The sequence below is a fragment of the Spodoptera frugiperda genome, chromosome 25, assembly GCF_023101765.2.
Source record: "Spodoptera frugiperda isolate SF20-4 chromosome 25, AGI-APGP_CSIRO_Sfru_2.0, whole genome shotgun sequence".
Lineage (NCBI taxonomy): Eukaryota > Metazoa > Arthropoda > Insecta > Lepidoptera > Noctuidae > Spodoptera > Spodoptera frugiperda.
The window spans coordinates 7,832,432-7,859,521 of NC_064236.1; the positions used below are offsets into that span (position 1 = coordinate 7,832,432).

The 27,090-nt window shown below is 32.7% G+C and overlaps 2 protein-coding genes across 7 annotated transcripts; one reads left to right on the forward strand and one right to left on the reverse strand.

Annotated features, from left to right (window-relative positions):
• The first annotated feature begins 1,566 nt into the window (after positions 1–1,566).
• Positions 1,567–11,350, forward strand: LOC118263676 (uncharacterized). 3 transcript variants are annotated; one of them, XM_035575815.2, is made up of 4 exons: positions 1,567–1,741; positions 7,846–8,264; positions 9,482–9,695; positions 9,804–11,350. In XM_035575815.2, exons 2-4 carry the CDS (start codon positions 8,254–8,256, stop codon positions 10,059–10,061), a joined length of 483 nt encoding a protein of 160 aa, XP_035431708.1. In that variant the 5' UTR covers positions 1,567–1,741; positions 7,846–8,253; the 3' UTR covers positions 10,062–11,350. The 3 variants fall into 3 exon arrangements, with proteins under 3 accessions (XP_035431708.1, XP_035431698.1, XP_035431689.1); XM_035575805.2 differs by lacking the exons at positions 1,567–1,741; positions 7,846–8,264 and adding an exon at positions 8,923–9,242; XM_035575796.2 differs by lacking the exons at positions 1,567–1,741; positions 7,846–8,264 and adding an exon at positions 9,204–9,344.
• A 68-nt stretch (positions 11,351–11,418) lies between these two features.
• LOC118263656 (endoplasmic reticulum mannosyl-oligosaccharide 1,2-alpha-mannosidase) lies at positions 11,419–26,368 on the reverse strand. 4 transcript variants are annotated; one of them, XM_035575769.2, is made up of 12 exons: positions 26,264–26,368; positions 25,504–25,701; positions 24,494–24,634; positions 23,918–24,023; positions 23,508–23,693; positions 23,201–23,349; positions 22,898–23,086; positions 21,120–21,307; positions 18,638–18,746; positions 16,466–16,645; positions 15,424–15,597; positions 11,419–15,256 (listed from the first exon to the last, which is right to left on the reverse strand). In XM_035575769.2, the coding sequence occupies exons 2-12, from the start codon at positions 25,648–25,650 to the stop codon at positions 15,041–15,043; spliced, it is 1,785 nt and encodes a 594-aa protein (XP_035431662.1). In that variant the 5' UTR covers positions 25,651–25,701; positions 26,264–26,368; the 3' UTR covers positions 11,419–15,040. The 4 variants fall into 4 exon arrangements, with proteins under 4 accessions (XP_035431662.1, XP_035431670.1, XP_050560277.1 ...); XM_035575777.2 differs by lacking the exon at positions 26,264–26,368 and adding an exon at positions 26,101–26,257; XM_050704320.1 differs by lacking the exon at positions 26,264–26,368 and adding an exon at positions 25,864–26,061 and having other exon boundaries at positions 15,424–15,564.
• Between the last annotated feature and the right edge of the window lie 722 nt (positions 26,369–27,090).

Sequence of the window (27,090 nt, forward strand, 5' to 3'; positions counted from 1 at the left end):
ATTGCAAAACTTTATCGCGGTCAATATTATGCTTATGCAGTTATGTAGGTAATGCAATTTCCAGTGATACCAGTAGTAAATACTAATTTGAAACTTTGTATTTATTTTGGTGATGAGTTTGGATTCTAATAAACGGATAGAGTTTTTCTAACAAAATGGGGAAAAAGGTAGGAAGTTATTAAAATCGTACAGTAAATAGATATAATAATGTGTTGTGTAGGTACTAGGTAGATATGTATATTATCCTCTATTAAAATTATAACAGTCAATAAATTATTTTAGTTAAAAAAATTGGCTTTATTCCTATCTACCAGTTTCTACGAAGAGTCAATTATCTAATAATGATGCAGACTTCAAGCATTACCAACTTGCGCCTAAACACACCACAATACAACTTATTACTTCATAAAAATAAATTTAATGATCGAAGACTACTAAGTATGAAATATTGAAGAATTGTTCAAGCGAATAGTTCCATGAAAGCCCGTTTCGAAGTAGGCCCGGCTTGTGAATAATTAATACTATTTTAATGAACGTTACGAACCACATTGCAACATAACTAAATATAAACTTGACACAATCCCGTAGAGAAGATAATGGTACTTACCTACAATTAACTCATGCAAAAACAACTACTTTATTTTCGAATTGGGTAAAAAAGTGGTGTGCTTATTAACTATGGTCTAGTAACTAAATTAATTCTAAATACATTGCATAAGCACTTAATAACTGTATATAAAATGTAGGTACATTATCGATTGACAATAGACAATTAGCAAAAATTAATTCAAAAGAAGAAAATATGAGAGGTAGTTAGGTAGGTAGGTGCCTACTGTATTTTATCCTGAAAAATGTCTATTCAATACCTAATGGCATCACCCTTCACGCACAACTGGATAAATAGATGTAATAAGTAAGTACATATGTACACTCAATCTACAATGTTTGTTTAATAATCTACTTTCAATAAAATCGCTTCGAAATTTTACACGTGTTTGTATCGAGTTTCGTAACACAAATGTTTGACAAACTCTTGTTTTAGAAAACGATGCAAGGGCTAAGTAACATATCATACCTGATACTAAGTTTTACACGAGTAAATAGATTTACACAAGTAAAACTTAAAACACAAGTATTTCGTACAAAACATGCTTTATCTATTTGCGAAACTTCATCTCAATCAGTTGAGCTATTTTTGGGTCTACGAATTGGTAACAGTAAACATTCACTAAATAACAATGGTTAGAGATTTCATTGACTTTATTAAATATCTATCAACCAGTTCAACATTTAATAAGATATGCATAAACTGGTTATTAATAATAACTGTAAAAATAAAATTAAATAAAGTTGATTCAAACACGTTTAACTTTTTACTCAATGTTTTACCAACATGGACAGTATAAACGGCTTACTAGTAACGTAACTATAGTAAATGTAGTAAAAACAAAAACAAAACAAAGTCGAGCTTAAAGAAATCAGCGTAACAAGTCGAAGCCTATTCTGTGAGTAGGGCTTCAATTAGCAATGAAATTTCTAAAGCAGGGCTAATCGTCGTGATACGCCAGTCTTGGCAACACCGTACCGACAGTCTGCTGGCGACCCAACGATTGTGCGGACATATGTTCTCGTACTAGTGCCACATACGAACAAAATACCGCGCTCCTATAGTTTACCGTTAGCCATGATCCAATGTGATATAACACACTCGTGATATTTGGATTTACACTGAGATTATACAGTAAGTATTTATTTACTATTTCTTAAGTGTTAACTTAATTTAAGATGTGTATTTGACATGTGAGAGTTGTGTAAGGAATGCCACCGTAAATAAGTAATATATTCTACTTTCTTTTGCCACAGTTCGAGTATTTTGAATTCTTGTCTTTATAATGCTGAGTTAAGATTATATTATATTGCATGAACGATAACCTTACGTATGTATTTATTTCGTTTCTATTTGTGTTATCGAGTGACCAGTCAATCAAAGAAACATAGTAAACCTAGAAAATATTTTATGATGATATTTCCCACAGTTATAATATATTTAATCATACTACTTCGTATATTAAGATTCTTATCGATGGACCAAAATTCTAATTAAAAGCGAAGAATAAAAATATCTTATCTAATCGTTTTATCTTTTTATAATATTATCACTTATTGCTGCAATGCGAATATTTTTTCCTGAATGCCAAAGCGAATTCGCACACTCTTACATACCTTTAAGTATATAGTAAAGTAAACGCTACAAAGTCCTCTCTATATACAAATGCTGATTTGCTTTGACCTTTAAGATCACGCTACATATGTAGGTATATGCAATCAATCAAGATTACCGAAGAAATTTAATGCGTTGATAACACATATACCTAGATATAATACTAGTAGATACTACGCAATCGGTGTGTTTACACGAATTAAACTTATAATCCACTTTTCGCCAGTTATAATTAAGAATCTGTTGGTGGAATATGTAACATCACTGTTTATCCCTTTTAATTGCATAGTAGGTACCTAGAATAGGTCTGCAATGAATAACGAGAAATTAAATTGATTCATCTGCTTCGCTGTAATACGAGTATGATTTGGATATTACCAGGAAACTGTTTCAAGAAACTGATTAAGGAAACTTGTCCTGGTGTTTTCAATATATAAAATACTAGCTTTTGTCAGCGGCTCCGCTCGTGTGCGTGTGCCCGTGGGATAAAAAGCACCCTGTAATCCAAGTCAGCTCATACCCTGTCTGTATAACAAAGTTCATTAAAATCTGTTAAGTAGTTTCACTGTGATTGACGGACAAACATCCAAACAAACAAACTTTGACATTTATAATATTATAGTGCGATACTTATATCTATTACAATTTGAATATCTATTGTTATCAAGTATAGAATTTCATGTTTACGCTTTGCTGTAAGAAGACCTGTCTCATCGTCGCCGTCGATTAGATGTTGACAAGGTTCGATAGCGGGGTCGGACATAAATTTCAAATCTCTGAACAGAATCTATTTGTAAGTTAGATCTAGAACTATTTTGCAAGTGATTTAACGCCAAAATCCAATACAGGTATGTATTGGATTTTGGCGTTAAAATTGAACCCGAGACGGTAAGCTCAGTTAGGTAAATGGCGACTCGAGCAATAAGTTAATTTCATTATTAAGTACTGCAGTTAGTTTCTACTTATAAACTGTACTTATAAGTTAACAATTTCATTATAGGCACTACACACCTGCTTAATTTTAATTCTCTTAAAAAATCTTTAAAGTGACCTACCCGGCCTAGTAAAAGCAGACGCAACTTTCAAAATTATGTAAATACCTCAGTATCTATGTTAAAATGGTATTGTAACCACCAGTAAAAGTAATAGCCATGGTTGCTTTGACCCTATTTGGTAAAAATAACTATTTTAAATAAGTATGGTATAGGTACGTATACATTTTTTTATTATTCTTTTGTCTAAAATAGCTAAATGGATTGTCATAAAAAATAACATAAAAATCGATTATGGTTTAAAATTGAATAGCCTATAAGCTTATTTGAGAATTTGTAGACAACGTTGTCACACGTCCATATCTGAGCAATGCAATGATTAGTTTAGGTACAATGATCATAATTTTAAATAACACAACATTTTAAATTATTTGTCTTACTTTATTATTTTTTGTCTCCTTTGCTAAGCGAGCTTACCAATACGATAATTATTACACTTTATTTAAATAAGAAGTCTATCATGTACTGAGAATCATTGCCCATCGTACTTGTCATCGAACCTATTTGTCACCGCACTATCAAGAAATATCATCAGTTTTATTTACCATTCATACAAAGAGTTTTCCATCTCTAGTTTTACGACTACTTCCTCACGTTTGGTTTTCCTTAATGGTAATTTCTTACATAGGTACCTACAATGTAACTAGTCACGATATGTAATAATATGAAAAATGCATATGATTACTACATTTATAAAGCAACGTGCATAGGTAGGTAGGTACGGTACGTATGTAATTATAAACATCTGAGTTGATAAAACGTTTTGAAAGTAAACTTCAGAATGTTATATTTAACGTTCATAGTATGCAGGTTCGATATTTTAATACAAAAAGTACATACCTATTACAGTATTAACACGTTGAAAAACCCTGTGAGCAAGCAAGCAAAGGATTAGGTTAAAGTTTTCTGCTTTCAAAGCTTTAATTGATAATACTGTTTCATGAATTATAATTATAGGTAATTATTAGTAAGAAGTCTTCTTCAATCTTGCTTATATCGCAATGTGCGTAAGCGCACGTCACTGTTTATCTCTTCGTAGAATAAAAGATGTGATGTTTATGTCCCATTGATCTGTTACTCAGAAGAACTGGTAAGATTTGTTGACTTCTGTAATTATCAATAATAACACATAATCTGCAATCATATCAGTTTATAAATGACTCTGCTCTCCTTTGTGACATAGGTTTGATATTTTTAAGTTTCGAAAAGTCACGACAAATATTGTTGGTTAACACACCTGACTCAGATTGACATTGATACAAAATAATCACTCAAGGATAAATCACTTGAGACGATGACCGTCCGGGTATCACGCAGTATTTATTATAATAGGCCACACAACTGGTAGGAACTTACAACTGGTTCTAAAATCATGTTGAGCTGTATCTTTGTAAAAATAACGTCATAGTTTAGATCGTGTTAAATTATTCAGCGTATATTAGCCGATATTTTTAGCCGAATAGGCGGAAACATGGATGTCCATGTATATGTATGCCCACAATGTAACAGGATTGCACACCGGCTAAAATCCGTAGAATTATAATAATGTAATATGCCAAAAAATTTAATATTTTGAATACATTTAAGTACAACAAGAACAAGAATAATAAAATACAGGTAGACATTTGCCTAATACGACGGATGCAACAGTCTTAATGCTCTGGGTCTAAATAAGGAATGCATAATGCCATTTGAGTCATCATTTCTGAGTTCTGCAAGCTCGATGATGACTAAACTTTGTGCGGGTCGATGCACAATGATACTTCAAATGCATACGAACTTTTAAATAACATCTTGCCATTGCACCTTTGCTCCGTATTAAATGAAACATACACTATGTTATGAGTGTCGTGTAGGCAGTAGGCAATAACATACCTATGTGCATACATTGTAATTCCTTATAGCGTAGATTTTTAAATCAAAACTTATATTCTGCTCGATACGGAACCTTGACACTCACAAATACCACAAACAGTATACGTACGAGTCACTTGAATAACTTTAGCGGATATCCTTCACCTTTTAGCTTTAGCATATGCATTTATAGAAAACCGATTTATGAATCAACAGTTTTAATTGCTTAGGTTCAGTTCTTGCTTATTTTCCCCAATGCCGCATGGACAGTCAAAGTCAAAGCACTGATTTCCAGTAAATCCTCCGATCGTTTTGAAATAATCTGTCGTTCAGAAATGCCCGCTAATTAGTCAGTTTGGCAAAGCGTCAAAGGGTAGACCGAAATGATTGGTTGAATAGGCGACACACCATCAATGTGATGTTGCAGTTCCGATGTTATTTCCAGGGACTTCTATACCAAACACCAATGTACCTACCTATAAAACATGTATCAATATGTCAGTCTAGCAAGGGTATCCTACCTATTCTGTCAATAGTACAGAATGCCCAGTTATTATTTTACCAGTAATTATTTTCTCATTCACACACAATATCAGGGTATGCCCTTGCCATAACTGGTAAAAAGTTAATATCCTCTTATAGAATTGTTACTTGGGTGTACTTAATTAATACGTTTACTGGTACTACCAACGTATGAAGTAAATAAACCATAATGTACCTATGTAACAGCAACTGGTGATCCGTACGTTAACGGAACTTGCCACAGTTATGCATCGTAGTTAAATCAATCATAATTGTTTTAAATTGCGTTGATTGGATCGACGAGGTTTCAACACTTGAAGCCAATTCATTTTGCATCCGTACATGTCTTCACACTTGTAATGTAATATTTTGGCTTAGACAGTAAATTCATGTCGTAATCATTATTTCTTCAAATAAACACCGGACCTATTTGGCACATGGACTTGACTCTGGTAATTCTATAGACACTACGTTAATTACGTACAAATACAATAAAAGAGATTAATCAAATTAATACAGAGGTTCTGTTAAGTAATATAAAGTTAGTTTGTCTGAAAATCACGGTTCCTCCTTCAAGCTTCTGAGACTCTAAATGCTAAATCACAACCATTCCAGGAACGTTACCTCATCTCTGCCAAAAATAATTTGTTTAGCCACATGTTCATATTTACATTTTTTATCCGATAATGAGCGATATTAAACTGTTCGCAGTCGATAGAACAATCTACTTAAAGTTATCAACAAGATACCTTTTCAATTACAAGTAGGGCATGGCCAGAGAAGTCGTAACATTCGTTTAAACCCATCGCTTATCTAGTTAATGCGTAAACGCATGTTTGTGTATATGCTAATAAAGGCCTATCTATGTAGATAGATGTGTATGTGCCTATGTTTGTAATGCCTCTCTTTACTTGTTTTAATATCACGCCTTCAACACCAGATGTGACAAGCAAAGGTACACAATGCAAATATGAAAGGAAACCCATATTTCGCTAGTCATGTTACCTATTAGTTTTGAAAATGGCGGGGTAAAGGAAATATCCTAGCTAGATACCAATAAGAAATTAAGCAACACATTAATGCGTAGGTTCTTAAGTAAGTTCTAAGCAATGCTAGCCAACTGCAGTTCCGGTAATAAGATGTTTTAATTCACGTCACGTCCCTACCTACCTAGCTAAAAGTCATTTGGGATTTATTCTAAATCAGCAGTCTGGAATGTTGCCTGGTGTCTGGCAATAACTTACTGTAATAATATCAATAAAATTGAACGTACCTCTTCGGAGCACAATGATTGTGTACAATTCTTTTGTTAATCAAAAAATAACTGCGTGTTACTTACCAGTATTTCAAAGATGATTATCTATCTAGGTGTAATGTAACAGCTGTTACAAATGTTTTCTACAAGTAGGTACAAGTGAGTACATTGCAACATAATAGAGTATGATTTCAAAAACATCGGTCCAGTGATTTTAGAACTCACAAAAGCAACAATTATGACGTCATATTAGTTGGGTACCTACTACATACTACATAGCCATTTGTTACAAACTTAATGCTGATAATTAAGTCACATAAAAACACAGGTTCTTATTTTTAATGACTCATAATATGACATATTATGTATGTAAGTATCTAGGTACAAATGTAGAATACTTGGGCAATAAAAATACTTGGTACAAGAGATAATTTATTTGTGATATACAATCAACAATAATGTAATTGTATCTTATAGGTGAATTACACATTTGTGTCCACCAATGTTGCAGCGGAAAGAAAAACGAAAGTAATTATAATTATTATTTTTAAACTGTTTACTCTGTCTGGTCAACTTTAGGACCAACAACACAAGTTTCAACTTTTTTTTATATGTGCCTAGACATTTGTGTCGCGTGATATTTGATAAAATTTAATACCAAGGACACTATCTAGGTACTATCAAAATAAGATTAATAATTTTATTATGAAACTGCTGGTGATCAAATCGTACTTCATTCACTAATAGCACTGACTGCTTGCGACATCTAGCGGCGAGTAGCGAAGATGTAAACATTTTCATGTGCTTGCGTTGGAATAAATAAAAGTATTTCTTTTTACTGTACTTAGTAAGGAGTCTGATTAACGTTATACAAGTTTGTCATTAATATCAACTTAAATTATTTGTGTGATGTATTATTTATTTGTTTTTTTTTTCTTCAGATCATCAACCTGGCACCCATTAGTAAGAAACTCGGGTCCGGCTCTGCTAGCAAAAGCGGAGCCGGATCTTTTGGCAAAAGTGGAGCTGGAGGTCTTGGGAAAAGCAGTTCCAGTGGATTCGGCAAGACCTCTGGCAGCAAGATTTCCAGTGGCAAATCTTCCAGTTCAACACCAAAACTCCCAAGTGGACTGGGATCAAGTTCTAGTGGAAAAACATCATCTTTCTTTGGAGCCAGTTCATCCAAGAACTATGGCGTATCATCGCTTAGTCCACCTAAGAGCAATACTAGCAAAGCTGGCTTCGGCATAATATGGATCCCTACCAAGAAACATAATAAAAAGAAAGATGTTGTTTACAGCGGTGTCAACGATTCCTACCCTAAAAAGAATTACGAAAGATCGCCTACAATGTACAGAATGTAAGTATCAGAATCTAATACGGCATTTCTTTTAAATTTTCCAATCAAATAAGAATAAGTTTACTCACCAACAATTTATTGTAATACATTTATCGTAAGTATACCTAATATGTACATAAACATTAACTTGAAGTAACTTATTATTGTTTGAAATAATAATTCAAGAAATAAATAAGATTTAATTTTCAAGTTCTATTAATGACAATTGACAAAGTTAATTTAAAATTTTGAATTTACCGCCTTTCTTTAGGGTTACTACACACTGGTTGGTCTAATGTCAATAGTACTAAATAGTCGATTTTTAGATATCGAATGTAATAATTCTCTTCATCCATTTTAATTTTAAATTGGGAAAATCTTTAGTAATTTCTACATTATTATACTAAAATTAAAGTAATATATTTTGTTAATAAACGCAGTTAAGTAACATTTTCAAATGAAAGAACCAGCATTTATTAAATTTTAATTTACAGTCAGCCGACAAAAACAGTACAAAAAACAAAATAATAAATATTTTTGTGCTCTACTTTAACTCCTTCTTGTTATTTTACAAGTTGGTAAGATATAATTTAGTCGATTTTTTAGTTCATGTCAATAGTAATAGTAAGTCACTAGTGTAAACTAACTAATAAAAATGAAGTGTGTGTAAGTGAAGGATTGACATGACATCATAAAGGTCAAGGCTTGATACGATACTACTTTTTGAAACTTTTAAATTTATTACTGAAAGAAATATTCAAAATCCTTAGTTTTTACAACATACACCGAGATCAAAAATATCTTCTGTAATTGGAAGCTTATTGCACTTAAAAATCAATTTAATTGTCGAATATTTTGTGATTGTTTGTGAACAAAAGTAAAACTTTTTGTTAGCCTATGTTTATGACACGCCGAGATGCAAGAAAACAACAATTTTGAAACTATCATTAGCACATGGCGACGTTTGTCTGGGGAACAAATAGAAACTGCTGTAGTAAGGTAAACCCAGTAAATGGATGTCGAGTACAGTAACTGCAGTCACCATTTATCGAGTGTTGTTTACATTACAAATAATGATGCTATACACAATTGTGTAACAATGTGAGCGGTTTGTCGCGAATTGTAATTTAATCTCCCGGCGCTCGTATACCTTAGTCATTCAGTCGCGTCAATACTATAGCTCTTTACATTTAGATTTGTCGTTTGCCCAAGTTAATTGCAAAAATTCTTCTTTTCAGTATGTCTGGAGATTCACCTGATTACCAGCTGCACAAGAAAAAAGAAGGGGAGACTGATTTGTTGATGCCGGAGAGGACAAAAGCACCAATTGCAAGCATAGCTAGTGCTGGTACAGCATTAGCTGCTACGGATGTGCCATCAGACAGTACTATTACTGCAAATGCTGAGGAGAAACAAGAATTTATTAGACATGACAAGAAAGAAGATAGCAAAGTAAGTAAATATAATTAGTTAATTACATCCTTTGTTTATTAATCACCCTGTTCTTTAAAACTTTGTAGCATCTGTGTCCATAATAACACTAAAACAACTTAATTACAGGAAGCTGCAGGAGACACAAACATTAAAGAGCCTAAAAGTGACAAGAGCGAAGATTACCTTGAAGATGACAAGCTGACAAATAAATCGGAAAAGATTGATAATGAAACTGAGAAGTTTGTGGACAAGGTAGATAGTGTGTATCTACGACCACCGCCACCCCATAAGGCCCGTTCAACTGCATCTACGGTCGAGGAAGAAGACTGCGGCATCAAGTGCCTCTACTACACCATCCAGTGTTGTGATTGTGTCCTCATGTAAGGTACACCCACATATACCATGTCTCAGTATGCTCATATAGTTATAGAACATTATCTCTATGAATATTCCATGATTTTTTATAAATGAACTACTCATAGTCATACATAAAGAAACTTGAATATTTGCTCACCCCACAATATGGTGTAGTCTGAATAAATTTTATATTTGGCTAAGAATTATACATATATTTTTGCAACAAAAAGTATTAAATGCTCGTGTCTAAATTGCTTTATTTAGAACATAAGATTTTTGGCTTTACAATGAATTTAACTTTATACTATTATGATAAAATTTGGGGTAAGATTTTATATACTGTCTGAGACCATCGTAGACTCAACATGCCATTATTATCATATATTTTCGTATTGTGCAAAATATTGCATTCCACTATGTTCCAAGTATGTGATAAGAAATATATTTTTCTACAATTAATATACAAAAATTGTAATAATATTATTTAGGTACTAAAGAGAGTGATACTTTTAGTAATATGACAAAAGCCTTGTCTTCTCTATTACATAGTACTCATAGTAGCACAAAGACTGCATTTTGAATCACTCTACATTGTTTTAAATTATTATTGATAGTGTATTTAGATAACAGGTCGTTGTAACAATAAAATAAATACTCGAAGATAAATTTCCAAGTTATGATTATCAATAAAGTAAATGATTGTGTTTTTAAATTGGATAAATGTTTTAAACAAATTATTGTCCTGCCCAGTTCTCTTGATCTTATAAATTGTAATCTGTATTAGCTAGTGCAGCTTTTATAATTCTGTAGTTTTACTATAATTAAGTTGTAGTGTTAGTAACTTTTTATAATTCATAAAAAGCCTTGTGCCAACGTCCTTCCATATCGATGATAAGTCTCTATAGCAAGGAGTATTGATATAATTTATTATAATCTTGTGGTATTTAAGATTTCTGTCTATTTTAATATCTTGTATATCTTATTATTCCTATGTGTATCCAGTTTCATACTGTACTGTAGTTTAGATTTAGTATTTGCTGTAGTGGTATGTCTTTTCTTCCTCTTCTGGTCAAGCAATACCAGTCATTGTTAGACCACAATGCCGCTATTTTAAGTCTTTCTTAATATGAATTTACCAAGAGTAATGAAAATCTTTATATTTTTGACGTTATATTTTGTCAACTGTTGCTAAAACTAAGGCATTAAGACTTTCTGTAGGAGCCTATACTTGGTATAATAAATAGACTGTAGATTTATAAAACATGTATTTATAAAAAGTGTACACATTTGTACAACTAATAAAAAATATCTCAAAACGAAGTTTTATTATTTTAAGCTTAAGACCTATGTTCACTTATGGGATTTGGTAAATGAAAGACAAACATTAATAAATTGTACATTTATTACAACCAATATGTAGTAGCACAACTTTAAAGATTCCAGTAAACTGACATTGAAATATGTATGTAGATATAAATGCAAAATTCATTATAATGTATATGGATACCCAGCCTCAAATACATCTATAGTTGCTTAATTTTAATAATACGTGATTTACAGTAATGTGTTCCTTTTGGTAAATAAAAGAACGCTATAACATAAAATGTGATATCCACAAATATGGGTAAATAAATTATTTAATTAATCAAATAATGATCTTATGCAGCACGCATACACAATCATTATTCTCTTCTACTTACAAACATTCATCACATTCGGAAACAAGTTTAGTTCATCATATAATTTAGGGATGATCCAGAACGTTTGGTAACTAATTACTAATTTACATTGGTAACTGAACAATTTCTAAAATGAATTTGACTTACAAAACAATTAAAAAATGCTGCAATATTTTTACTGTTGGGCACAGTTGAAATGACACACATTAAGTATCGAATACGCTATCATACCGCAATCTTGACCAAAATTTGGATAGATATGATCATATTAGTTTCACATTGCATATGAAAATAGAACTGATCTAGTCTATAAACAGCCAATGTAGGTGTGGGGTATGAAACTTTATGCATTGGCATTTATTACAAGTAATCCTAGAATCTGTAATCTAGACGCACTTGTAATGATCATCAGTTACAAAGTTAAATGTGCTAAAGGATGATATGATCTTGATCTGATCTTCATTTATGATAAAATATCCCATGCTTTCATGTCGAGCACAACACAGTTCAAACGTACTGTACTTTTTATGAAACAGTCTTTCAGTTTGTGAGATATTTAACTGCCAACTAGGACCCATCATAGATTCATACTAATCAAATTCTCAGACAAGTATAAAACATATTTTGCAAAATATGTATTTAAAATACATAACTTGCATTGTCGTTACCTAAACCATTTACAATTTAAATGAATTACGTGGCATATCACTAAAACAACATGAAACATTTAACAGCGAAATGTTATCATTTAATTGATTACTACTTAAATTTAAAACAAAGTGAAACCTAGGACGTAAACAGATAATATTGTAATATATTATAAATCGTAACAAGAAAGAACAACATACCTTATATTAATTTATACTCAACCCCGGTAAAGTATACAACGTTTATTTAAGTACTTAAAACTATAGTGGCTTTATTTTTAATTACGTTAATTGTGCGTTAGTGCATTTAATTAATCGAGATGGTTGCGTAGTTCTTAGGCCTTAACTTACCCTTTATAACTGGGCGTAATAATGCATGACTTATTGCGTAGTGAGGTCATTTATCTAACTAGCTCCACTATAATATGCTAACTTTGTAAAACTACAATTTTGTTAACTAAATTTCGAACCTTGACCCTCCATACATTGCGCGTGTTCTGTCGCCTGCCAAATAACATTCCTGCCTTGCTGTATAAGTATAATAACAACGTAGGTATACTAGCTATGCATTTACCTAATGTATAATTTGGCAAATAACGTGAAAAATGATCTATCACATAATGTGCGTTCGATTAGGAATATTTCGTTTAACAATCCGAGTCTATACGAATATTATTTAACTATAAACATTGTATATGTAAATTGTTAGTAAACATGGTTAGCAATGCATACATTATGGTACTTCGAGGCACATGTTACGGAGTTAATGCTGTGAATATCCATCAGCATTACAATACATCATCAAAATCGCTAGAACTTTAATAATTGTATCCATTAATTATTTTATAATGTCCTGACGACAATCGACTTGATCTTCAGTAAAAGTTTGTTGTACTAAACCACTTTAGTTTAAATTTTCAGGAAGATTTGACTTGAGAGAGTAGAAAAATCAGGTTTCCTTGAAATAACATGACCGAAGACATGAAGCTGAAGTTAGAAAATTCACACATCAAGGGTTTAGTTCACAGAGAAGGAATTTACTTATGCGGTAGTTAATGAATGACAAAAGCTAAAAAAGAAGAATAGATGCTACACATCCTAAAGGCTTTACGTTAGTTCTTGGGACAACTATATCGAGCGCCGAGTTCGCCAAAGTGTTTTTAATGTTTGGGAAGTCACTGTAGGTGATCTTCGATACTAACTACCTAAGTCTCAGCACTCTTGCCTAAGATAATACCTACTTAGATTAAATTTATACACCTAACGCACGTTCGTTCTCCTCTAACTTTCCTCGCATTCCCTATATACACACAACTAAAGCATAGATATAAAATTATAAATATTGTACACAACAAATTAATTTAAAATATGATAATGACTTGAGTGAAATATATCCTAAATTAAACAATTTACATCTTGAAGTTTCAGTAACTACGACCCCTAACCAAACTATAGTATAAATAATAGAATTACAACACTTGGGACCGTAAAAGCCGTAAAGCTTGAGATTCGTTTTATTTTACTAGAAATAAAAGCGAGTTTAGTTATAGACAATAGAACAAAAACATAATTAAACTATAACAATATTGACTACGGTAAAAATAATTTAATCATGACTAAAATTAGTTTACACAGGCCGGTACACAAGTTATATGCAATAGACGCAACAACAAATGCTCTTTACACTTTGAATTTAATATAAAATCAAGTTTCTTTTCGCCCTAAGGCTATGTGACCAATCCATTGTTGCTGATGTTATACCAACCAGCCTGCATATTATAAAATTCAATGATACAGCCAAATAAATATTCTTTGATTGATATTAACTTAATAAATAATCTGTGTTAATATCATAGTCTACAAAATTTGGTCCCGTCAAAATATAGTCTACCAAAAAGTAAATTAATTATAAATTAATCAGAGAATGTAATAAGTCGGCTGCAAAGAGTTAGATGAGTAATACAAGAACTTCCTTGCAAAACATTAATTATAAATTCGTTACAAGTTAAGTACTTAATAACATAATGATTATTAGGAATAATGTGATTCAATCTACTATTGTTACTATTTAATGTGTATGAGAGAAAACTATGAATCTATTTATTATTAAACACACCGTATGCATAGGACATGTACTTACTGGTACGAGGAAATAAATGCTATGAAATAACTCTGAAGTAATGGTAGTGTGGGCAATAATTACTTATGAAGAAAAATGTATTTGTATCTTTCAAGACAATAATAAAATTTAATATTACGTGCTTTACCATTAATACAGAAAACGGTTTCATTATAGTAATAAATGAGTACTTGTTTCTTATATACTGTTTAGCACAACATTAACTACTGGTAAAATGTATTATATTATTAAGTATTGTATAAATATGGCGTAACATAATAATTATAATACCTACAGTTTCATACTGAGCTTTGGGAGTAAACAGACACCTATAATGACACAATTAGATATTTAAGAAATTGCACTACTATTGCTATTTTCTAAGGGGACATTCCATTGAGTGCACAATGGCTACAGGAATTCTCACCTTGAAGAAGGGTTCGCGAAAACGCGCATTTCTAATTCGACCCTTTGCTGTTTTGTAAAGGAGTCTTCACGCATGCATGTAGTATCATGACGTCATGACCATGTTGCGATTTAAATGTACCAATAAACCGGCTCCTAGTTTTTATGTATAGGCAGTGGATGGGCTTCAGAGTTAATGACATACTTGTTCAGGTCAATTGTGAACCTATCGTCGCTGAACAGCAAGTACAGGTATTTCAGAGTCTCCGACAAGAAGAAGGATTCCATCATGTCACGTTGCACTGGTTTCTCGACCTTTACGTTAGCCAGCGATGTGTATCCGTTTGGCACTCGGGCGTACTTCTCGAAACCCTGTAAATATATAAACAGAACATTTTATTCTCTCAATTGACAACTTTTGTTCGAATAATATTTCTTTTTAAAATGTTGTGTCGCTGTCTCAGCATAAAAATATAACCATGATCTCGAAATATGAAAAAAAAATACAAAAATCAAATCACAAATGAAAATTCTATTACCTGATATATTTGCCAGCCCCAATCCTGATATGTTGTGTTTCCAGTAATCTGGTACATGTACCACAGGCTCTCAACGAATTCGGGACGCAGGAGAGTGTGAGAGTCAGCTGTCTTAGTGTACATATCTTCGGCGACACTCGCCTGCGGAACATTTTTGGACGTTGGCACATTTTCCTAAATCGGGATGAAGAAAAAAGCAAAATAAATTATGTGACAAAATAAAACATGGTCAAGCACTGTGGTGTGAAAGTGAATCTATTTACCACTGTGTTGTGTGACTGTGATGCATGTCATGTTGATGTACATAAATAATATTATTTTATTTGAATGTGGTTAGGACATGGGCCCGTAATGATTACTGGCCTAAATTTTGGTCGGCCCTTACGACGTTAAGTGAAATGTTGTCGAGATTGATAACCTGACGTGTGTGTAAAGCTAGTAAATGATAATGTAATATTACGTGATGGAAGAATGAAAAAAGGAGTAAAAGTTTGAAATGAAATGAGGTAGTGGTAAAATGTTGCGGTGCTTTGAAAATTCCAAACCAAGCAACAGAAATAAGAATAGAAACAAGAAATAACAAGTAGGTATTTGAAATACACGAATAAGTATAGGTACACTGAAAAAAGACGAGGAAAGAGGGTATATTAGAAGAGAGAGAAAGATAAAATAAAGAGAAGTAAGAGAAGATAAGTAGAGATTTGTGTTGTTTGTTACAAGAAACCTACTTATGAAGAGATAATGTTGCAGTTTCATTATTCTGTATGTGTCTTAAATGCTGGACGCCGCTAGAATTACTTGTAATATACTAAACAAGTCTAGTACGGGCCTTTTGTTTTTGAGTTATTTGTAACTTAGACCTCTAGAAGCCATTCCATTCAACAACGCTTTCGAGAAACTTCTCTACCGTGAGCTTCAATGTTCGTACATCTATAAAGTACCTTCCTTTACCACCAAATAAGTCACTTGCACTCCAATTTCAATCCCCACCTCACGCCTTTACTTAGTACATCAGCGTACCCCATAAAAAATAATCACTTACCATATAAAAGTGAGTTATCTCCGGAGCCAAGAATGTTGGATGAGCGGCATATGTCAAGTAGCAAGTGTAGAGGAGTTCTTCAGCCATGGTCATGTGCCAGTCAGGGAGGCCATTGGCGTGGCCAAGGGCCAATGTACCCGGCAGGAAGCAAGTCAAGTGGTCCATCTTTGGATTGAAAGCCTGGAATTTTATTTAGACCGTATTTAGTATTTATTTCAAGATTATGAGTGGTGACACTCATATCATGAGTGGTGGTGTAAAGTTTACCGGTGCAGTTATAAAGCTATTAGATTCTAATCTGGCCTTCTCAAGAGGTTAGCACAATGACAATGACGGTATCATTGCATGATAACGGTCAACTATGATAAACGTTGAGAGCCATTGAGATTACTAGGAGTTTATAGCTGAACTACACAATAGGAGTAATAGATCAATGTAATCACCTAACAATGTGTATGCATTTTTACGTTTACTTAGTAAGTCTGTAAGTAAATTTAGATTTAAAGCAATAGAATTGTCTACAGTAATAGGTCTAGGTACTGTTCAGGATTTTCTAATCCTGACTAAAACTTTCTATACCATAGGTAATTTATCATTTTGTGTAGGACATAAAACAAACAATTTAACTGGACAAGCTATATTAAACTATTTAATAAAATAAACATTCCATTGATGGAAACCTAATAATATCTTACTCAGTACAATATCAGATGGATATTAGTAAACTTCTGTAGGAGGACGAGAATGATTGTATGGGTACCAATTACATAGGTAGGTGCTTAGTCAATCTGTTGTTCCACGTGTAGGAGGCAAGTCTATTGTCTTGCCGCATACATTATACTAATGTTTATGCTCCAAATTATACCGAATTTTCTCAACAAGACTTTGTTTTAGTTTAGGTTACTTAACTCAACATACACAAAGGGAGATTTAGAACACGAATTAGCAACCAGTATTAATGTTCTAAAGGACAAAAAAATATGGTTTAACATTTTTTCATTTCACAATGGAAACTGTTCAGAGAATAAATAACATACGACTATATAGTTTTTAAATGTTGGAGAAAAATTTGCTTTACTGCAGATAATATGCTGTATTATTTATATTTTTTTAGAACATAAGAAGAGTCATCAAGTGTTAGTGACCGCCACTTGATTTTTTGCTTACATGTCAAATATTATTGATGACATGACATGTTAAGCATTATTTATTCTATGTTATACACATACACCAGAGGTCAAAGACCTGTAACACATGTATTAGAGCATCTTACATACATGTAAATTACATATGATTTGGCAGCTATTGTGAATCGTTCTTCACTTGAATAATAATAAACAGGTGTATGTTAAAATCGCATCTATTCAGTTGACTGTAAGATATATTTTACGTTATTCTATTATTTGTGTGAGAGAACTTAAAACTAAACATGGTAGACACGATTTGTAAGGCAATATATAGCATGTTTCTATTTCTTTTAAAATACATAAAATATAATAAATATATGAAAGTGAATAGATAACTATTTAGTCATATAGTTTTTGTTACACGAGTCTGAACTAGACAAGTAGGTATTTATCACATGTCTATGAACTTTTTTATAAATACAAATAAAATAACTTCTCAAACATTAAATTAGTTGATGATTGTATCATTTCTAAAATATGTTTTTAGATAAAAATATATTATTTATTAAAAAGATAGCACTTTCAATGTTTCTATGCCACAAATCCTGTTACTTATCCGGCACCACAGTAATTGGAGCCATAGATAAGCGATGCGTGTGATAACACTATCCAATTATAGATTAAAAATGTCATTTTATCATATCACGATGAAATGTGCTAGAGCGAAAATATTTGTTTTCAGATACAGGTGGCGTACTTATTTATTTTTATTATTACAGAAATGACTCACACCTAATCATATAAAAATTGGTTTCAACGAATCATTTTCAACATCACATGAATAAATTTTAATAATATACAAATTCTAATGATTTCATACACCTTACATCATATACTTATTTACCAAACATTTAATTTCAAACGCAAATAACATAAATAACCTACCTATAAATACGATAAACCGTCAGTTATCATTACTATTTTTTATATGTTGTTGTTATCTAACAATATTCAAATATTGAGTAAATATTAGAAGATACCTCACCTCCGACCCAGCCGATAGTTCTCCAATGAACAGATGCTTGTTTGGGGACGATCGCTTTGCCAAGAAGTTACGTACGCCTTCGATAGCAGTCAGATAATCGTCCAGTAAACTGAAATAGGACAAACAATTTGCCTGAAATTATGTTCATTTACAAACTATGACATGGATTTATACCCAGCCAAATTATGACAATCATATGTATGGAGCAAAGCATTTTAATTACAATATACTTATTATCACAATCGCATCTTTGTATGTCATCTTATAAAGGAGGGGGCTGCTTAGCTAAAACAATTTAAAATAATATTTAATTTAATTTTAAAATAATATTTCTAATTCCTAAATTATTTTTCTAATTCTTAATTAAAACTAAGCAATAGCTCTACGATACCTATTCTTAGCTTTGCTGAAAACAATGGTTAATTAAAGAGTTTAGATTACACGCTTAACAATTCCGATTATGAGGATATTAGAGGAAGCAGAACTGCATAGTTCTTACAGCCAGTATAAACAACTTCCTCATTAGTTGATTTGTCGTACTAGCGGTAGTTAAGTGCCTGTAAGGACAGCTCGTGTAGCAGTCTGTCCAAAGATTTCTTCAGTTTTCGGTTTTGATAATTCTCAGTAATGATGTTTGCACATAGGACTCATAACATAACAGACTAAAACAGTATTTTTTTTTTTTGAGCGACGTAATCATTCCCGTCTAGGGTGAGGCGAGAGGAAGTGTCAGACTCTTACTGACTAAAAACCACCCCGTTCCTACTCCTACTCTTCGCAACCCATTAAGTCTACCGTAGCTAAAAATATAAGTTTACTTCAGTCTAATTTAGATACTCTTTTCGCAGCTGAAGTAATAATAATCTCATGTGGTTTAGCTCTACACTTGCCAATTGCCTTGGTCTACGGATAAGGACAATAGCGTGTTGAGTATGGTGTATTGTCATACAAATTAGTCCAAAAAAAAAACAACGCATCTAGTCTAGAGCTAAGAGGATTTCGCAAAGCGCAAAGCCACTAAATTGTACGACAGATGCTCAGAGGAAAATTTGAAATAAATACAAGTAATATTATAAATAGAACAGATTTGATTATTTGTTTGAATTTGAATCCAACGCGTATTCTAAAGATGGTTTAGTTTACTAAAAACGATGTTGACATAGGTAACATAGAACTATACGTTCTTCGACTATCAACTTCTGCCCAGTGTAGGATAATACATTCAACCCCTTACTGTATAGGACTAACAATATAACTGTGGCAAAATAGGGAATCTTATATTTATACCTTTGTCTACCACCTAAAGGGTACATAGGGCGTGATGTTTAGTATGTATTACGTCTAATATTGACCTCGGGTCTCTCGAATACCTCTTACTCAACATGTCAACAACACACTTGAACTACTTATTTGACCTTTTTATTGTCTAATTAAGCTAATTGTCGCATTGCCGGCAGTTTTAGAGTGGTTTAAAAATAGCATTCGCAATAGTGTCAAACAATTTTACAACTCAAGTATTTTTTTACTTAAACATTTTAAAACAGACAGACAGATGCCATTTAGCAGTTTGAGATGACTTAAAAATTTAATGTAAGTTAGTGACGACATAAAGAATCAATTAAAGGCAAGCATTTTTAAGGTTTCTTATAAATCCGGATAATCTCTAGGCCAAATTAGGTGGATTTGTTGATGCGTAAAGATAAAATACAAATGGCTTCTTATATTACAAATGTTCTGATTTGGAAATAACACAATATAATAATATATTTTCTATTTTTATGTCTATAAATGGGTACCGATTGACGTGTTTGCCTGGGGCGCTCTTGACATCTAATCCGAGTTTGATATGATATATCAAAGAGATGTTTACCAATATCAATAGGCTCGAGGCGTATCCAAGTAAGTATCAGTATTGTTCCCAAAAATATTTATAGTTATTATTATCAATTAACTCCTACGTTATGGCCAGTACTAATAACAAAATCCTCGTCCAATTACTGATACTCCCTCACTCATTTATTTTCGACTAAAAGTACCCAAATAAAGCAGCTTTTTGTAGTCAATTGTGTTGATGTAAATTGTAAATGTCTTTCATTTTTTACTAGTTTTACTCGTGAACAAGTCGAGTGTTGCCCAAATATTATTACTATAAATATCGTGAGATCGATTGAAAGCAAATATAGCCATTATTTCGCTGGAGAAAATGTTTTGTAGTCGGAATAGCGCATAGCAACATAATATTGCTAATATTTTTTTATACATTTTCGCAGTAAGCCTTATTGTGTACCTACTGCAGTTATAATTGGTACACCAACTTAAAATTAAATCTATGTATTTTCTTTTATTTAATTAGAACATTTGTTTTATACCAATACCTAAACAGCTGAACCAATAATGTAGTTTGGGATTCTTAAGATTATTTCAAGTAACATTTCGCACAAGCGAAGTAGATACAAGCTATTTATTTATAAACAATACTTACTAGTTAATAGTCTTTCCTGTCTGCAGCCATTGTTTAAGTAAGTATTCGTAATAACTGTCTCCTCTAGCTCCAAGCGTTATGGTGGCGTGCGGCAAAAAATGGCCAGTGTTCGGGTTAATAAATATCGGCACTAAGCCATGTTTCTTCGGCAAATGATGGATTTTCTCTGACACTGCTGCGGCAGCATCCTAAAATAAAAGAAGGATTATATGAATAATGTTACGTAAACATCTCTATACTCGAATCAAATAAATATATTTTTAGCTTAGACAAGGAGATTTATGAATGTAGATGAAGCAAAAGCCAGCATAGTGCCCGTACCCTTTGGTATAAGATTATCCTGCCTACCTCAATGTGAGACTACAGACACAGGCAAGATGATAATTGTATAAGTTGGTCTGAAATAATAATCCATTTAGCGCACAATTTGTGTGATACTTTTTGTAAGTTTTTCAACAAGACAATGCTAAAATAGTAGGTATTCATTATGTGTTATAGCCATAGTCCCTCACTTCACTTAAAAAACGAGTATTTTTACTCGCCAGTGGCGCTAAAAGAATATTTTATGCATTCGACTACTTCTGCTATGTCGTGACAGAAAACATTATTCACGTTAAATTAGCCTGTCTAAATACCTAGGTATAAATTTCATAGCAATTAGTAACGTGTTCTTTTCAGTATAATGACGCACATTAATTACAGGTGCTCCATGTTTACGAGATCAGAATATCAGTTGTGATTCTTCCACGATATTTCATTTGGCATGACGTGCATTTCTGCGTGTGCTGTGCGACAACAAACTGTGAGATGCATCCGACAATTTCGGAGAAACACTCATTGTGTTGCGCGACAATAGATTTTTTTTTTTATATTAACATTTTTACAATACTTTTCGCGTGTTTGCAAGGACGAATAAATCACACAGACATTGTCCAAATAGATTTACCTACATTACGTATAAAACATGTTACGTTATTTTATTCGTGGGAAATGAATCCGTGAGGCGTATCGTTCACTACGGCGATGTGTACTTGTGTCGAATTCTAATTATGTACATACAGAAGCCTATTGAATTATATTTAGTCGACTTACCTAGGTGCCTACATACAGTTTACAAGTGGAATATAAAAATAAACATCGTACCTAAGTAAGAAGAAGTTATTTTTTAAATATGAGAGTGATGGTAGTTTTAAGGAGATGTATGCACAAAAGCAAAAATAATTTGTACAAGAGTATCTTGGCTTGTATTTACATTGAACTTGAAATTCGAATTCTGAAGTAATGATCATGTATTCTCTAGATAAATATGCTTGTGATAGGTGCAAATAAGTACGTTTTTCCTGTATTTTGAATAGGTATAAAGTTATTCAGACGATAGTAGACTATTCGGTGAAATATCCTACTAGAACACGTTTATTCGTCACGTGTCAGTAGAAGACGCGTGTAGCATTCAAGTGGCCGACCTACGTCATTTTAGATGAGAATACAAAATGTATTTTGGTATGTTAACCCTAATATAACTACCTTAACTGTATTTTTTTTTCTATTATAACTTTAGTGAGGCTAAACTTTGGAACGAGCACCTAGCTTCACTGATAGACAGACTGACGGACAATTCAATTTGACGTTTCAAAAGTAATTAGGATTAATTGAAATAAATTCTTTGACTTTGACTTTGTTCTAGACAAAAAATAGTACCTAGAAAAGACAAGAAGAAGAGAAGAATACTACATGAAGGTATATAGAATACAAAAAAGTCTACTTTTTTTAAAACCCACCTCAAATCCAGGGTTATTGCTGGCACGAGACAGCTCCCTAAACTCCAACTGCACTGTAGTCACTTCAGCAGTAGTGCTGTAGTGAGACCATTCTGGTGCGTGAGCTGTTCTTTCGCCAAGGTTCACGTCGGAGTACGGTATACCGGATGGTGAGGAGAAAGCAGCCATCAGGCGATCTCCCAGATCAATCTAAAAATAAGAGTCTCGTTTACAATGTACTAATGAAAGAAGTACCTATTTCATGTTATGTTACATTTTCTATTTGTAGAAGCATTGTTTTACTGTATTAATTGTTATACTCACAGCCTTAGTCAGGAACATACGATCTTGTGTAAAATGGTAACAGGACAGCAAACCTCCCAGAACACGAATGGTTACTTCGAAGAAATTAACATCTTTATTCTTTGTGAAAACCAGTTCGTTCTGTATCCATTGTTTGCCTTCTTCAAATTCTGAGAAATGAAAAATATATGTAAAGATTTTCATTATTTAATTATGGATTTACACCATTGAAAATAAAGGTAGCTAAATATATTTCCTCACTTTTTAAAATTGTATCAATACCTATTATTAACCCACACCCACAGTATACAAACAATAATAATATTACCATCAGTCAGTCCCATAATGTAAGCAGTATCCAGAGAATCCACAATGGTAAGTCCAAGAGAGAACCAATCAAAGGCCATCCCAGAGACGGGTTTCAAATTATCGTGGCCCCATGCATGTTCCTTGTACCCACGCCAAGCATGTTTGAAGCTCTCCACAACAGCATACTGACGAGCATTTATAGGTCCTAGAAACATCAAAAACATTAAAATATGTCTCAACACTTTTCCAAGTTGTTATAAGAACTTAATACAGTAATTGGTTCCATAAACCGATAGTTTTCAATAACAGCCTAAACATAAAAATTCTTATCATGCACATAAATTGAAAAAAGTCAATGGTAAGAACCAATTACAATACAATGTTTGTATGCCTTATCAATTAAATTAAAACTTTCAATCGTTTCTATACCTGTAAACATGGGCCTTTCAGCTTTCTCATCATTTACAACAGTCTTCTTTGACACAGTGGCCTCGGCTACTTGTTCATTGACTAGAGACAAATTTTTTAATGTTTCCTAAAAAGGTCATAAAACATACATTAGACTATATATTTGCAACTTTTTAAATCATCACTAATTAGTTCATTACTCATAGCATAGCAATATTATCTTTAAAACAGTAGTTAATGTATTTTTAGATAAGCGCGTGTGGAAATAAAATACGACCAACATCTGTTCAGTGTAGAAATACCTACTGTATTATCGTAAATGGAAGCAGGAAATATATTGTGAATGTCGAATTTGTTGAATACACTGTTAAACTCATTGCTTGGTTAAAGTTTTACATAATCATGAATAATGTTTGACTAGTACTAAACATTACCATTAAGTAGAAACTTGGTGTATTCAGATTCTAGTTGTAGTTATTAGGACTAGCAGAGAGTTTACATTTGGAAATAATATGATTGTGAAGCCAGTACATGAAATAGGTATTTGTATGTTCAATAAAACACATGATACATCTAAGACAACTAAATAATACTTACTTGGGCTAAATCACTATGATTAATCTTATTTACATTAGCTGCAGAAACCTTCGAGACATAAAACATCACTAAGACTGTTCCTGCTATTACGAATAGTGCATATACTATGGATCGTTGCAATCTTGACAAACGATTCCATCGCTGAAAAAGAAAATACCATCTTAAACACAGCCATTTATCAATATATTCATCATGAGTATGATTTCTACTCATTTTCTACAAACCTAGCAAAGATAAATACAAAGTAGTTATACATGAAGGCTACTTTAAGCAAGGAATTTAATTAATTTTAGTTATTTATATTTCATAGTGGATTATCCACTAAACAATAGATTTCCTCATAGTTATGTCTTTCTGCTTTAAATGTATAAACTTAATACCAAGCAAAATATTTCTAATATGAACCAATTTTACATAGTCTTCGCAATAATTATGTACCTATCGAGCACCTAGTTTCACTGACAGACAGACTGATGGACAATACAATTTTTCAAAAGTGCCTAATTGAGGATTTATTGAAATAAATGCTTTATCATTTTATTTTATTTATCTTTTCAATTTAACTAATAAGATACCTATTCTTTATGAAAAATATACTTAGTTTCTAGAATACCTAAATAGTAATCATAAACGGTATCAAATAAAGCAACACCTACCTAAGCCTATGGAACATCAGTACGTACATATGTAAGCCAGATTAGATAAATATACATAACAGCATTGCTAATGATAGACATTACTGATAAAACACTATCTCTTGATAAGTTTTTATAATTCTGAAATTGGGATAATTTTATAAAATAAGTACCTAAGCTACTAGCTTAGCTTAAACATATTTATTTGAAGAACTAGGTAATTTTAATTACTACTGGACTACGTAATAGTGATCAATTAATGAACAAACATTCTCTGTGTGAGCAGACACTTTTACCCAATAATGGGCACATAGGCTGATGATGATGCCTACAGTGGTATGTATATTAGATATTGTACCATGATATCAGACTTACCCTAATAATTTTCCTATGAGATCCACTTGGCTGTGGGTCGGAGATCAGCACTGAAGTGTCATTCTTAATACTCCATGCGCCTATACTGTTGGGAGGAACTATTGGGGAATTGTCGTCAGTGTCATTGAACTCTATCTTCATATCCATATTGGATGTTGATATTTCTTCACTTACTGACTTTGCATTATTATTATATTTCTGCAATCAGAAATAGTCAAGTTCAAACACTATAAACACTCAAGATATTTAAGGAAAACTGGATTTTAACAAATATTGAGGTCAAATAAAAAATACAGCCAAATACTAGCAGTTCTAGATTGTTAGTTGGAAAAGTGAAGTGATATGAAACAATAAATATACCGGGTAATAAAATAAAAATGAAAACAAGACCAACAACTTTTTAGTTTGATTCATATAAATAGGTTCAAAATAAATGAATTCCACGTATTGATTTTTTTCACGTTTTTCTTGTTTATTGTCTGAAACCCTGGCTGACAAATTAACACTTAAAAATGACTGAACTGCGGAGCTCCACGTCCGCAAAGTATAGGGGCAATGCCATTTTCAAATGCCTCAAATATTTTTAATTATTCTTACATAGATATTTGGCAAATTCAACGTATTCCTGCTTGCAAAAGAAAAACGCACTACTATCACTTAAAGAACTGAATTTATGCCACATTGTGTATGGATAACATACATAAAACTAATAAAAAATATATTCCAAGATAAAAAATCACATTGGAAACGAAGTACGTACAAATGCGCCTGACGTGACGTGACGTGCGGGCTGACGGCGAGTTACTGAACCACAGATAAAAAATCACACGTAATGAAACTTTGCCAAAGATAAAATAATGGCCAGCGCAAAGGCAGAAATAAATAAGGTGCTAGCGCTACTATAAATATTTACTCATTTGTAATACATGATTGTGGTGTATCCGTGTATATAGTGGTAGAAAGCAATCAATCACCCACGAATATAGATGGGTGATTTTTCGGATAAATACTTAAAATGCATAATTACTAAGTAAATCAATATCAACAGCCTACAAGTGGCTACTGCTGCCCAATGGCCTCTTCTCGCACTAAGGTTTGAGGATTGATCACCACGCTTGCTCAATGTGGGTCGGCGATTTCAAACTTATACTAAGCCCAGAATTCCTTCACCGTTTGTCAGTGATCCCTAAATAATCTTAGAAAGTACATAATATATAACTCGGATAAAGTCACAAACATGGTACTTGCCGTTGGTAGGTTTCGAATCCACACCCTGATGCATGAGAAGCGGGCCAAAGTCCGGGTCACCATGATTAAGTAAATACTGAGTATTTATCCGAAAAGTCATCCATTTCTACCCTAACGCCAGAAGAGAGAGAGTTACATGTTCCGGAGCTGGAGTAGGAATGGGGTGGTTTTTTGTCAGTGAGAAAGACACTCCTTCTCGCCTTACCTAAAGCGGGAGAAAACAATGGATGATAGGTACTACCCTCTTAAATAAAAAGAAGTGTTACAAGTCCCTTTGTTATCCTTTGCGGATTAAAGATGATGGGCGAAGGGAGTAGGATTGGGCCTCTGGTTTATTCA